The following is a 14,040-nucleotide window of genomic DNA, read 5'->3' as shown; positions in this document are numbered from 1 at the left end:
TACAGAATCTTGGAAAGTGCACAGCCATGAATGCATAAAATGGCCTTAAGTGCAAAGCAGTGTCTGTCTGTCTGTAAGAGAGAGAGAGAGTGAGTCTGTGTCCGTCCGTCCGTCCTTCTTTGTAGTGTATGTATTCAGAGAGAGTAGGGTTTTTTAAATTTACGGTTAGTACCCACATCGGCAGTGCACTTGTTTGTTGCTATTGTCAACAATAGACATTTGACCTCATTTAAATGGGCATATTCTAGGTCTACAGAATGGGTAATGTTTCCCTCCTTTTGTTTATTGTCATGATGAGGTTAGGATCAGGAGCTGGAGGTACATCTCTCATATCTCAGCTCTGTTTGTGTGGTGTGACTTATAGACGTGTGGACCGTGTATTTATAAAGGCCAAATACAGAGAAAAATATACACTTACACACATTATGTATGCTCTAGAAATGGAGGAGATGTGAAAGGAAACAAATAGGGCAAAATGTTCCCACTATGAGTGTTCAATGTGATGAGGGAACAGAGAAGTTGACACGTTAGAATTGTTTCATTACATCCTCTCTTCTCGCTCTCTCTCCCCTGACAGGTTTCTTCTGACTGCAGTTGCCGCCCTCTCATCCTACTCCATTCACCTGCTGCTTAAAGCCTCCGGCATTGTGGGTAAGCTGGCCCACGCCACAGGATACGCTCACACACACACACACAAACACAGACACACACACACACCCAGTGGTAACACATCAAGATGTAATGGTAGATCAATTTTGGAGGTACCCATTGGGATACTCAATACCACAGGAATAGGGGCACATTTATTTATTTAACCTTTATTTATACAGGTTAGTCTTGTTGAGATACAGTATATTTTTCAAGAAAGACCTGTTTTCGATAGTAGCAGGGGGAACAAAGATTCAGACAAAACAACTTGCATGCACTGATACAACATTGAACAAACTAGGGACACACACAGTACAACTATTACATATAGAAACACTAACGTCATAGCTAAAAACAGCTGTCCTAATGATAGTTACACACACCTGTGACATTTGCATCTTCGAAGTCTATAAATGCAATATCACTAATATAGAGCAAAAGCCATGGCTTACTCAATTGCCAGATTAGTAATAGAATTTCCAGTTAGTATAGTTTCTCTAGGAGCTTGTATATATTTGCCTATAGAATTATACTCATGTGGTTTGACTGTAATCTGAGCCGCAATGTGTACAATGGCTTATAGTTGGAGCAATGTTTATACAGTGCCCTGCATAAGTAATGGGACTGAAGCATTTTTTCTTAAGGGGACTACATATAAAAAGTGTCATTTCTAAATGGTGAAACCAATATGTACACAAATACCCTCAAATAAAAGCTGAGAATGCAGCTTTTGGTGTATAGAGCCAAAATAAGAAAAAATGCTTTACTGCCTTATTACTTACACAGGGCACTGTATAACGTAATAGTTTATGGTTCTACCAGAAAAATGCAGACCCTGAACATTTACCTATGTAGATTTTCTAGTGTAATTTGCTATTTTCAGGATTGCTGTTTTGTCACCCTCTCCAGGCATACGAGCCTATGAGCAGTTGGGCCAGAGGGCCTTTGGCACACCGGGCAAGATGGCCGCCGGTATTGCCATCACACTGCAAAACATCGGAGGTGAGGCGTCACCGTGGGGGCTAATAGAGTAGTTTGTGTTCTTCTAGTCCAATGTTCCACAGCCTGTGGCCTCTGTTTGTTTGTGATGGATAATCACAGAGCTCAGTGGGACTGTCTTGTGGGTCTCGGTCAATAGACTGCGATGATTCACCTTCACCTTGAGTTCAACCCTTCATATTACCCCAATAGCCCGGTCTCCATCCACATAATACTACTAATACTGCTTTGGCTTAAAGTTAATGATTTCAATGTGCTTGACTTGGCAACACATTTCTTTCTGTATTTGCGAGTCTGAGATGGGGGGGGGGGGGGGGGGGTGTATTAGGGGCTAAGGCCAGCAGTCCAGTTGGCAAACAGCTGCTGGCTGTTTGGTGTTGGCATTAGTTAGAATCCCTCCCTCGCACCGCTACCTCTGAGCAGAGCATGCGTGGGCTGATCCCAGCTACGACTAAGACCTACTGAAGGCACTAGCAGGCAGCTCTACCATTGTGTTAGTGTAACGGCAGAACTAGGTGAAGATTGTCTTTGTAACCAAGAGACGCAAAGTGCACGCTCTGAATAACCCAGGTTGTTTCAGGTGAGGGCCATGACCAACCTAAGAGGGTTGAAGTATTATGCATGGAGTCAGGAGGAAAAACAATTACAGAAAACCCAGAAGGCTGTTTTTGAGCTGTTCCACTCTTGCAGTATATGATTATGATCAAATGTGCTACAATGTTACCCCTGCTTTGAGACCTGGGGAATAGTTACAGTAGATGTAATCCATTCTAAATATAGCGTTGCCTATAGAAACCGTACCCAGCCAGAGTCTGTATGCCTCGATGTGTACATTATCTTTCACCATTAGAATGTGCCATGTTTACTGGGTTAGTCGTAACAACTCTTTCATGTATTGAATAAATGTTTCTGATTTGTATCTCTGGCTTCTTCTGTCTTTGCTCCCTCACAGCCATGTCCAGCTACCTGTACATCGTGAAGTCTGAGTTCCCTTTGGTCATCGAAGCCTTCTTGAAGGCGGGTCCAAACTCTGGGTGAGTAGTCTCATTGGCTCCACTTTAACTTACCACAGCATTTTCTGACAGGTGAAGGCCATTGCCCAATGAGTGCCCCTCTCTACCAATATGCTTCTCTACCTATCATCTCTGCAGTTGGGCAGGGGCTCGCCTAGCATGAGCTCTGGAACAGCCTTATCAGGGGGCCTAGTCTGGACCACCCACTGAAGGGGTGTGACAGGGGTGGGAGGCTGTCATTGGTCAGGCAAGATGGGGGCTGGTTTTGTCAGGTGGGCAACCACTCCAAACAGCAGTGGTGCAGGGGCGATGGTGTGACGGGCGTCCTGTGGCTCTTGGCGACTCAAGTGGATTCCTGCCTTCCCCTGGCTTGTGATATCTAAAAACAAACCCTGGGCTGAACAAGGAGTGATGAGAGCTCAGCCTTCCCTGCCCTGTCCTAAATTGCTAGCTGTAGGAAACTTCACTTCACGTTTCTGCTCTATTAGCCTGGCCAAAGGCCTCAGCTCAGCATCAAAGCACTCTGGCCTCTGCTTTACCATGGGGCTGTTGAATACTTGAAATGCTTGGTTCAGCCAATGAAGAAGAACCGAATTCATTCATCACAATGGTGTTAGAATCCTGACAGCAGGCGGAGAGATGAAACAGCCTCTCCATTGGCTCTCTCTCTGTTTTGGGTTTGACCATCCCTCTCCTGCCCTCTGGTGTTTTGCCCATATGTCTGTGTTTATTTGGACACTGTAGTCAAGTGTTTTAGTGATGCACGTGGGTCTTCAAATTCTCTGAAAGCCTGTCAACACCCTTTGTTGTTGATGAGGTGGGGCGTGACAGGATCAGAATATGGTGTGCGTGCGTGCATGCGTGGAAGAGTTAGAGGCAGGACCTCTCATGTGCTGGGTCACAAGCCAGAGTAAGTATTATGACAGACGCACACACACACGCTTAAATGGCAACGCCAGCTGATTGGACAGGGGTGCCAACCTCAAGAGGACAGACTGAAGGACAGATCAGACGAGGCCCAAACATTCACACATCTATACTCTTGATCACTCACTTGACTCTCTCTATCAATGGTCATTCTAATTCATAGTGCTCTACGTTGGCCCCAGGTACAAGCTGTGGTGTTTTTAAGACCTATGGCATCTGGAGAAGAGGAAGGAAGGAGTTAGGGGGTGGTAGCGGGGGTTTGTCTATGGCCCTGGGCGCTTTAAATAGAGATGGTCCCAACAGAGATATATATATATATATATATATTGTGGCTGACAGGTGGATTAGGGCCTTTCAGTCAGACACACAGGCTTTAGAGGCAGGGGAGCGTGTGGGGCGGGATGAAGAGGGAGGGAGGCATCAGACACATTCACAACACAGGACAATCTCAGTGTCAGGACAGGAATGTGTAGTGTGATTATGTATGAAGAATGTGGATGTACCTACACATGGCATAATGGGTAGCTGATGATGGAAGAAGTATGAGAAATATACATATATTATACAATATACATGTTGCGAATCTCTGTCAGGGGGACACAGCATGAAAGTTAGAGAGTTGGGACACACAGGGACTGACCCAAGGTCAAATGTCCAATGAAACCAGACTGTGTGGACTGACTAGGTCACCAAGGGCCCTGAAAGGTCACAACTTGGGTTGCATGTGACTTCTGCTCTCGAGAGTCTCTAAGTCCCTGCTTAGCCACATGCCCTGCTTAGACACACACAGTTGTACACACACACACACACACACACACACACACACACACACACACACACACACACACAGTTTAGTCGCCTATACCCAGTAGACCAGTGAACTAAGTCGTGTGAGCTTTATGAGGGGTTAATAATAACAGGCTTAGCAGCTTAACCATGCAGCTATAGATCTGAAAGACCCTTTGATTCCCCGGCTTTGAAAGACAATGTGCTGTAGTAAGGGTTCAAAGTCCTTCCTGATGAAAGTGACTGTTGTATTGTACTATGGTATGATTCTATCGATTTAGCATACTGACTATCCCCGGTGTATGGCATCTCACACTGGTCTGCCTCTCTCTCATCTCCATGAAAAGTCACCACCACATGAGTACCCTGCCCCCCCACCCCCCACACCCCAAGGACCAAACAAGCCCCTTCACACCACGTGCCACCATCATGACACGGCCAGTCATGCACAAGGTGTTTTTCATAAACACTGTTGCGATGAGCCTTATCATTCAAAACAAATTAAATGTCAGGGATGGTTCCTTTTTATGTTGAGTGGCACTCAGGTCAAGTACCAATGTGATCCCTGGGGTCACTCGGTGTCAAACATTGGGGTCTCATCACGCCTGATAGCCTGGCGACGTGCATGCATGCATGTCCTTGTGTTGTGTACATGTGGAAATATACAGACGTGTGTATGTGCTAGCCCACTTTTCTATTGACAAGGGGTGAGTCACAGGATATGTATTTGACGTGAGGATGTGTGTTTCCCACATATAGCTGCTCAGATGTAGACACAGGGGCATGGCCTGTGGTGGCTGGAGGGGGAGCGGGGCTAAGAATAGAATGTCCTCACACGTATTGTAGCTGTAGCACTGCTCCATAGACTCTCAGGCCAAGGTCCAGTGGTAGGAAAGTATGTTTGGGTGGGGGGAGGGGAGGGGGGGGGGGGAATGGGGTTGGACTTCCATGTGTATTTGGGTCGTGCGTGGGGGGTGTAGTTATTTGCCTGTGTTTGGGTTGGTAGGGGTGTGGTATGGAGGATGAGGGGATGGGAGGGGGGCGGGGGTCAATCAGAGGACCACATATGTGGAGATCGGGAGAGCTATGAAAATACAAGCAGGTGTGCGTGGGAACAGGGCGATAACTCTGCGACAACTTCAACCCGCTTCCGTCCTATATGCCACCCTATATGCCCTCCGTCCTATATGCCACCCTTTCAGGAGACTGTAAACTGTCTCTTAAATCATTAGGCTTATGTACGACTGTGCCTCAGACCAGCTGATCTGTCAGATGCAAAGAGCACGACTCGGCAACAGAAATAGAGACCCATTTCTAATATCAGCTAAATAGGTTTGGTGTTTCCATGGTTCTCTCAGACCAGGGCCATCAGACAGACAATTATCCTGACACCTAGACAGAGACTCAATCAGTGTCTATCAGTTAGGGTATTTGGGCTGCTTTTCTTTTTTTTTTTTTTTTTAGGGCATTTCTGCTGTATTGGGATGGAGACAGTAGAGATTGACAAGAAGGATGGGAGAGAGAGGAGGGATGACATGCAAGACGTGTCGAGGGTCGGAATCGAACCAGGAACCTTGCGATTATGTGGTATGGGCATTAGTGTGCTACGCCACGAAGCGCCCCTATTTGGGCTGCTTTCCAGCCATTTAACACTTTTTTTCCCTTGCTGATTCCAAGTACTAAGCTTTTAGTATTGGCCGATGCCGAGTACCATCCCGAAAAAAAGGCTATTTTAAAAAAAATGTGAAATGATACTGTGATGATATTGCCACCCCACAAAACACCATTTTGCAACTAGCAGTTTTACAGGTGCCTGTTTCAATCATCAAGTAATTCCAGACCGCAGACATGGTTGTTATTGCTGTCACTGCACTTGCGTGTCATCTCAGCTGTACAGCCGTCAGTCGATGACGCATGTGTTTGGCTGTTTGCGTCATGGCGTCAGATTGGTAAATAGCATTACCTATCTCTGACTCCTGTTCCATAATTTTAGGCCAGTATAGACCCAATACTGATGCTCTAATTTTAGCCATGTTCTCTCTCATAAGTAACCTTCTGTGTCTCTCCTCTGTCCCCCACCCCTCTCTCTGTCTCTCCCTCCCTTTCTCCAGTTTGTGGTATCTGAATGGTAACTACCTGGTGATCCTGGTTTCCATCTGTGTCATACTCCCCTTGGCCCTGATGAAACAGCTGGGTAAGAGACGATCAGGCAGTTTTCCTCCCATCTCTCCTCCTCTCCCCTGGCCCACTCACATCCTCCCAAACTTACCTCAGCTCTCCTCACCAAAGTACACATGCCCACCTTCTTGTTTTATGTCTTGTTGAAGGTCACAGGCAGCTTTGTCTTATGTCACACCGGACGCTTGCAATGTATGGTGTGAGTGCAGCGGGTTTCAGAGGCTGCTTGTGGTATTGGCTCCCGCTGATGTGCCTGCCCGTGTCACCTGCTTATCGGCCACGTGGGTGTCCTCCCAACACCACAGAGTCATGGGATCCACAACAACAGCCAATCAGCGCTTTCACACAACGCACGCCTCGATATTGATGCTGCCGTGGAAACGCCAGGGACCCAATTAACCTCCCATGCCTCCATGGCACTCAGAGGCCCCTTATTGCTCCACTATCACCAGCACACACCAGTACCTCTGAGTCAACGCAGGCTGGTTTGACTGGTGCAGTGGCACTTCTGTCCATGATAGAAGATCATTTACCAAATGGGATCGAGCCTGATCTGTCACCATGTACACCGAGTGTCATCACCCCAGTCCCCCATCCGTGTCACATTTCTCACTCTTCCATAGGAAGACAACACTGCCAAGGTATTGGTTAGAGTAGTGCTGATTTAAGCAGCTCCATTTCCTTAGGCTAACGTCCGTCTTTGTTTTCTGCCACCCCTCCAGGTTATCTTGGCTACACCAGTGGCTTCTCTCTCAGTTGCATGGTCTTCTTCCTCAGCGCGGTAAGTTTCCTTTTCCTCCTCCCATTTATTTCACCTCAGTGAAATGTCACATCACGGTGGACTTAGGCTGAGCGGATGAAGGTTTATGTGACCTGCCTGCCACTCACAGTCCCCCCCCCCCCCCCCCCCCTCGTCTCTAGTATTTGATATTTGGACGTGGTTTGATGGGAGTCATATCAGTGCTGCTTAGGCATCAAAGGATGTGAGCAGGACCAATGGGCTTAGTGGCTGACTCACCCTAATCTGCTGTGAAATGGCTTCTCTGGGCTTCCATTCCCTCCCCCATCTCTCTCACCCCCACTCCTCTAGTCTCTTCCCCAGTGTGTATATGACACTAATCTCTGAGAGCTGCCTCTGCGTTGCCTTGACGTGTCTCCCACCTGTCTCTCCCCACAGGTAATCTATAAGAAGTTCCAGATCCCCTGCCCCTTTGAGGAATTTTCAGGCAATAGCACGGTAGCTCACCTCCACCTGAACGGCTCAGCTGATGAGCACGCTCATGATTACCATAACGGTCTGGTGCACGAGGCGGACGACTCTCACTGCTACCCACGCATGTTCACCATGAACTCCCAGGTACAGCAGCCCAGGACACCTTATCCACAGTCCAGTCTGGCAACTGGACTAGAGTTTAGGTCTGAAGCCGTAGTACCTTTTTAACTTACTATTTTCCTTGTATGTATATTCCCATGTATGGCTTAAAATTGTGTAATTACTTACCTGACTTTAATAACTCAACGATGGTAGTGCCGTCTGACCCTCTGAAGCTGGTCTGTATCCATGGTAACATAACTAAATATGTTTGTGTTTTTTGTTTTTTTTATAGACCGCCTACACTATCCCCATCCTGGCCTTTGCATTTGTGTGCCACCCTGAGGTCCTGCCCATCTACACTGAGCTCCGCAAGTGAGTGTGCCTTACCCTACCCTACCTGCCCGCCACTGTGCCACCCCAGTATGACCACACAGGTCTGTTGTTACAACAGTGTTGGGTGTGACATTCACTAACCTTTCTGCTGTGTCATTGCAGCCCCACTCAGAGGAGGATGCAGCACGTGTCCAACATCTCCATCCTGGTCATGTACACTATGTACTTCCTTGCTGCCCTCTTCGGCTACCTGACCTTCTACAGTAAGAACAACCTCTCTACCTCTGTCCTTTTACTATGGCCAGAATGAATATCTTGTGTTTTATATTTATGTTCACAGTAATATGAATAATACAAGTATACATCCACATGGAAATCTCCACAGTGCCCACTTGTACATTAAATATTCGCTGATGTAGTGTTAAGATTCATGAATGTAAATTAATATTTTTCAGAGAACTTCAGGAAAAGTGTTTTTTTCTCCATCTTTCAGAGATGGGAGCACAGCTCCCCCTTGTGGTCATTTAGTACGATTCATATTGCCAACAGACCCTGGTCACACATTATGTATTATGTGCTTAAGTTGTAAAAACAGTCCTCAATTGACTTAGTAGGACACTCTCAAGGAAAGTCTGTATGGATCATTGAATTGAGTACGGTGTGTATATGACTGTAGGCCTGACTGTAAAACCTCCTTTACTTGATGTTCTTCTAGGTAAGGTGGAGCCAGAGCTGCTGCACACCTACAGCCGGATCGACCCATATGACACTCTCATCCTGTGCGTGCGATTGGCTGTCCTCACCGCTGTCACACTGACTGTCCCCATCGTGCTCTTCCCCGTAAGTTAGACCCACTAGACTGCATCCATGTTTCATTCTTTCAAAAACCTTGTATAGAACTATTTTGCTTCCTCACTAACTTTTTTTTCTCCCTCCCTCCCTCTCTCTCTCTCTATCCCTCCCCAGGTGCGCAGGGCCATCCAGCAGATGCTGTTTGCCAATAAGACCTTCAACTGGGTGCGTCACGTTGTCATCGCTGTCACCCTGCTCACCATCATCAACATGCTGGTCATCTTCGCCCCCAACATCCTGGGCATCTTTGGCATCATCGGTTAGTACAGCCCCCCCCCCCCCCCCCCCCCTCCTCAGGGAGAGGAGCTCAGGGGTAGCTCTGCTTCTCAGGGGCATATTTAGTTAGTACACTTATGGAGGGTGAACTTTAGTGTTCATACTATTATGGGTTACCAAGCAATACAAGTATACTTTCTTTTTCTTTTAAAGTGTTATCTCAACTGCGGTGCCTGATAACAAGTGCACATTCTTCTCTGGGTTCCATCATGGATTCCAAGCTAGTAGAGTAATGGATCTAGCATGCATGTACATATGCATATTAGTTTCATAGTAGTACTCTACTTTTCCAGTGTTTTTTTTTTTTTTAGAAGTTGAGTTGTTGTACGTATTGTTGACATACCGGTTCCAGTCTGATTAGCTTCTGACACCACTCTGCCTGGCCTTGTCCTCGAAACAAATACATGACCACCTGAGTCAATATTTTTGTCAATCTCTTCCTTTGAACGGAGCACATGTTTCATGGGACAGTGGTCAAAGTTGAGGACCCACACACACACACACACCTGATCTGTCCCCAAAACAGTAGAATCCAATGCAGTTCTGGCAAATGTCGGTCCTTGGTCTATATACTGTATTTGTTGTGCTTGTTTATGTGTTCAAAAAGCACTTCCTCACAACTGGTCTGTATGTAGCCCTGACCTTTCTCCTCTTCCTCCTGTTCCTCACAGGTGCCACGTCTGCCCCCTGCCTCATCTTCATCTTCCCCGCTGTCTTCTACATCCGCATTGTGCCCAAGGACCAGGAACCTATGAACTCTGTCCCTAAGATACTGGTGAGCAAAATGCCCCCCTCATTCTCTCCTCTGTCTCACCTTGCCCATGCACTGTACTGTATCTCTCCATGTTGTCATGATGGCTCCATGGCTGCTTCTCTTGCTACCATTAATATATCCTATAACTATGGATACAGTATCTCCATAAGGCACTCTGTAATTATTGTCATTTTTTTCCCTCAGGCTGCCTGTTTCGCTGGCCTAGGCGTCCTCTTCATGACAATGAGTCTGAGCTTCATCATCATTGACTGGACAATGGGGAGCAGCAACGCTGGCAGTGGCCACTAGATCCTGTGTGCGTGTGCGGGCGTGTGTGTGTGTGTGAGTGTGTGTGAGAGAGAGGTTGAGTGGTTGGGGGTGTTTTTAAACTGTTTTAAAACCCTCTAACAGAGTGCATTGTAGGGTCAGGAGTCGGAGTCAATGGGGAAGGGGGGGGGTAAGGAAGGCTCCCGAATCAAACAGGGCAAAATCATGCTGAGGGTTCTTTTCTTCTTTCTTTCTTTCTTTTTTTTTTAACAAACTGTAACTCAACAGAACTTAAACAGAAAAAAAGGTTTTATAAACACTATGTAATCCAGGATAGGGTTGTAGTTGTATATGAATAATCTGGACTAAACGGGGTCTTTTTAAAATCATGACTCTTATTTATGAGTGGGATAGTGCCTCCAAGTCCAGCCATAATGGAAATTCAGCAAACAAAAATAATTTAGCTTTTGTCACCCTCTCACTAGCTATCCCTCCTTCTTTCTGTCCCTTCCTCTTTATTTATCTATATCCAAACCCTACGCCTTTATACATACGTGACCTGCAGCTAGTACTGTACAGAAGCACAGCGATTATCTCTATTGGAGGGAGATGAGGAAAGCCTGTCTATACATGATAGGGAAGTGAAGAAGTCATATGGTATTTTTTTTTTTTTATACACAGAGGATCTATTAGGTTGTCTCTAAGAGCACAAGTGGATTTAATCAGAGTGCTATTGGACAGAGGGGGGTGACTCTACTCTATTGGACAGAGGGGGGTGACTCTACTCTATTGGACAGAGGGGGGTGACTCTACTCTATTGGACAGAGGGGGGTGACTCTACTCTATTGGACAGAGGGGGGTGACTCTACTCTATTGGACTGGAGGGAGGATATTCAGTCTGGCTATCCTGGTATCCCTGTCCTACCTTCTACCAGCAGCACTCAAATCTAACCATCGTAGTGTAACACAGTTTCAATGACCGTGTTGGACAGTATATGATATTTTCCCATGTTAGGAATGCAGTCAGCCTGTGTTGTGATATGTGCCAAAGCCAAGTATGTGGTGGTAGGGCTTAGTCCAGGCCCAGGTCCCAAAAGCATGTGGAATTCAACTCTTCCTGCATCCCTGATACCTTACAGTACAGATGATGGGAGAGTGGGACAGGCTACCCCACACATACAGTGAAACCGAAATGTATATTTATTTAACTTCAGTATATCAATGTTTTTAATTTCACAAGGTGAGCCAATGGACCTCAGAACAGAGTATTTAAGTATATGATCAGGTATCTATAGATGGTATGCACAGTCTGTTGTATTGTATGATTTAGCATATTTGTGGGTTTAGGCGACAGTTTAAACTGTAGGTGGACAGCTTGAGGGCACTGAGCTGTATAAGAAGAGAAAAAAACATACAGCCATATTCATGTTAGATGAACTGACATCCTAGATGTAATCATTGACAATATAGACTTTGATTATATGAATTTGATGCTTTTATAACACTGATACAAGTGCTTTAGTCAAATATATAAATAATTTAAAAGTTTATTTAGAAATCCTTGTCTAAAGTCAGCCTATTTCCAACCTGCCCTCACAGTTCCTTCCTGAGTTTAGTTTACTGTATTTGGCATGGTAACATATGGGGCAAATATGTTTTTGTTTTGTGGTGGTCCTGTAAGGTCCATATTATTGATGTCGTCTTTGTGGTATTTTAATATCCCTTTTCCCCTACTTGTTTTGTGATTTGATCCTGTGGTTGAAGTTTTAGCGAAGGAAGAAAGCAGGTCTATCGTTTATGTCCACTCTCAATGGTTATTGACTCAGTTAATCAGAACTATGCGGCTGTGATATTCTGTCCAAAAGACTTTGATGTAGGAGCTCTAATTATTAATGGCTATATCATGGTGTTATGTATCTGGTCTCTAACGGTGAGGTTTTGTGATCAAGTTGAGTTTTTGAAATGTTGATGATACTCTAATAGTCAGTATTGGATGATGTTATTTGAAAGCCTATGGCCCCTTCTTCAACACAAGATAAAGGTTGCGATGACTTGAACTCTTTCAGAAGTTTGACATATCAGTTTACTGATTACTGAATGGAATAGAGAGATGTGAAATATCTACCCATGTTAAAAAATAACTATTTAATTAATACTGTAATAACATTGTAATTCAAATTATAACGTTGATCATTTTTCTAAAACTCACAATATAGCTATTACCTCTAATAGTTACCAACAGTGTCATTATCTAAAGCCAATTCATGTTTAGTCCACATTAATAAATTAAAGAGCAGAAAGTCTCTTTAAGCAGTGATCACAGGCAGGTGATTCAACCAATGAAAAGGTTGTATTCACAAAATGGTGATTACTTTGTTTCTGGTGGTTACATTTCTGATCTCAAACGTATTATGTTGCCAAATCCTATGTAAGACTATTTTTTTTTATTCTTATACACAACAGTGGCTGTTGCTTTCTCTCTTGTGTACAGTAATTAATTTTTAATTGATAATGTTGTTGAACTGTCTTTCTTTTATCAACTACTAAACTGTAATAGTTATCGCATGTTTGTGCCTCAACCCCTTGTTTCTCCACATGTCTTGCTAAGGCAGTGGTTGTGGTATAAAACACTGTCTGGTCATCACCAGCCAAGGAGGCAACACCTTACCACTGACCGTGGTATATTGCCTACACCATTTAGCCTATTTTGTCTGGGATTGTGCCAAAATATATATATAACTACCATCTGTCTATTATAGAGGCCTTGTTCTTCAACTTTAGATGTACCACAATGTTAACTGGGGCAATGTTATCAAATGTGCCTGTTTTCTCGTGTACCTGAACCAATCTATGCCAGTTAACATGTTGTTATAGCTCTTGTTTTACTATTGTGATTTGTTTCTAAGGAAATGAAAGGACTGAGTAAATAACAAGTTATATATGAATTTTGGGCTTATAAGGTGGCTTATATAAATAATGTATATAAATGTAAACCCTTTATATTCATGATGCATATCTAGCTTGTATAGTGTAAATAGGACAGTTTTAGTTTGACAATAAAACAAATGTAGACGTTTTTACACCTGTGTCACTTCTGTTGTTTTTCTTTTTGTCTCATCCAAACTCATGCGTTCTCATATGGCTTACGGCTGTTTTCCGAGCAACGCATCAATAAAACCAATAGAAAAGAAAGTGTGTAAAAGGGAGACTTTTTAATGCAAATGGTAAGGCAGTGTAGCCGTCCTTAAGCACAGTCTCCCTTTACTCCCCATGGTCTTTGTTATTCATATGAACACTTTCATATTCCCTGTGTATCTTACTGGTTTGAGTCTGGCAATTACTATGACAACACTCATACATATATTCACACCCGTAAATGAACTCACATACTGTACACAGATGCATGCATGGATGAATGAATGTGTGTAGCCTCTCTACAGCCCAGTGTCTGGCATGGGAGACTAGGATGAATGGAAACACAAACAACATCATCATTAATTATGAATTCACTGATATGGTACTTGATAAGTTTGCCCATGTATTATTTGTCTATTGCTTACAACCCTTGTCTGCCATGCTCATGTTGGCCAAAGCAAAGCTCTAAGCAAAGAGTCGAGACAAACATAAACCTGTACTTGCCCCTACAACCACACACTGAGGTTATTATGCCCCTGTCCTTGTCTAATCTGCAC

General features: G+C 44.6%; 1 protein-coding gene across 2 annotated transcripts in view; it reads left to right on the top strand.

Annotated features, from left to right (window-relative positions):
* slc38a3b (solute carrier family 38 member 3b) overlaps positions 1 to 13,428 on the top strand; it is a 28,979-nt gene extending 15,551 nt beyond the window's left edge. For both annotated transcript variants that reach the window (XM_083668724.1, XM_083668723.1), the window contains 12 exons: positions 578 to 651; positions 1,558 to 1,650; positions 2,600 to 2,681; positions 6,485 to 6,567; positions 7,274 to 7,332; positions 7,729 to 7,908; positions 8,159 to 8,238; positions 8,362 to 8,462; positions 8,915 to 9,039; positions 9,166 to 9,310; positions 9,999 to 10,102; positions 10,286 to 13,428. In XM_083668724.1, the coding sequence (XP_083524850.1) occupies positions 578 to 651; positions 1,558 to 1,650; positions 2,600 to 2,681; positions 6,485 to 6,567; positions 7,274 to 7,332; positions 7,729 to 7,908; positions 8,159 to 8,238; positions 8,362 to 8,462; positions 8,915 to 9,039; positions 9,166 to 9,310; positions 9,999 to 10,102; positions 10,286 to 10,390 (1,231 nt within the window). In that variant the 3' untranslated portion in view covers positions 10,391 to 13,428. The remainder of the gene's footprint in view (positions 1 to 577; positions 652 to 1,557; positions 1,651 to 2,599; positions 2,682 to 6,484; positions 6,568 to 7,273; positions 7,333 to 7,728; positions 7,909 to 8,158; positions 8,239 to 8,361; positions 8,463 to 8,914; positions 9,040 to 9,165; positions 9,311 to 9,998; positions 10,103 to 10,285) is intronic.
* Positions 13,429 to 14,040: the final 612 nt, after the last annotated feature.

Source organism: Argentina silus (assembly GCF_951799395.1).
Source record: "Argentina silus genome assembly, chromosome: 4".
NCBI lineage: Eukaryota > Metazoa > Chordata > Actinopteri > Argentiniformes > Argentinidae > Argentina > Argentina silus.
The sequence above is the reverse complement of the archived record's forward strand: the minus strand, read 5'-3'. Positions and strand labels throughout refer to the sequence as shown.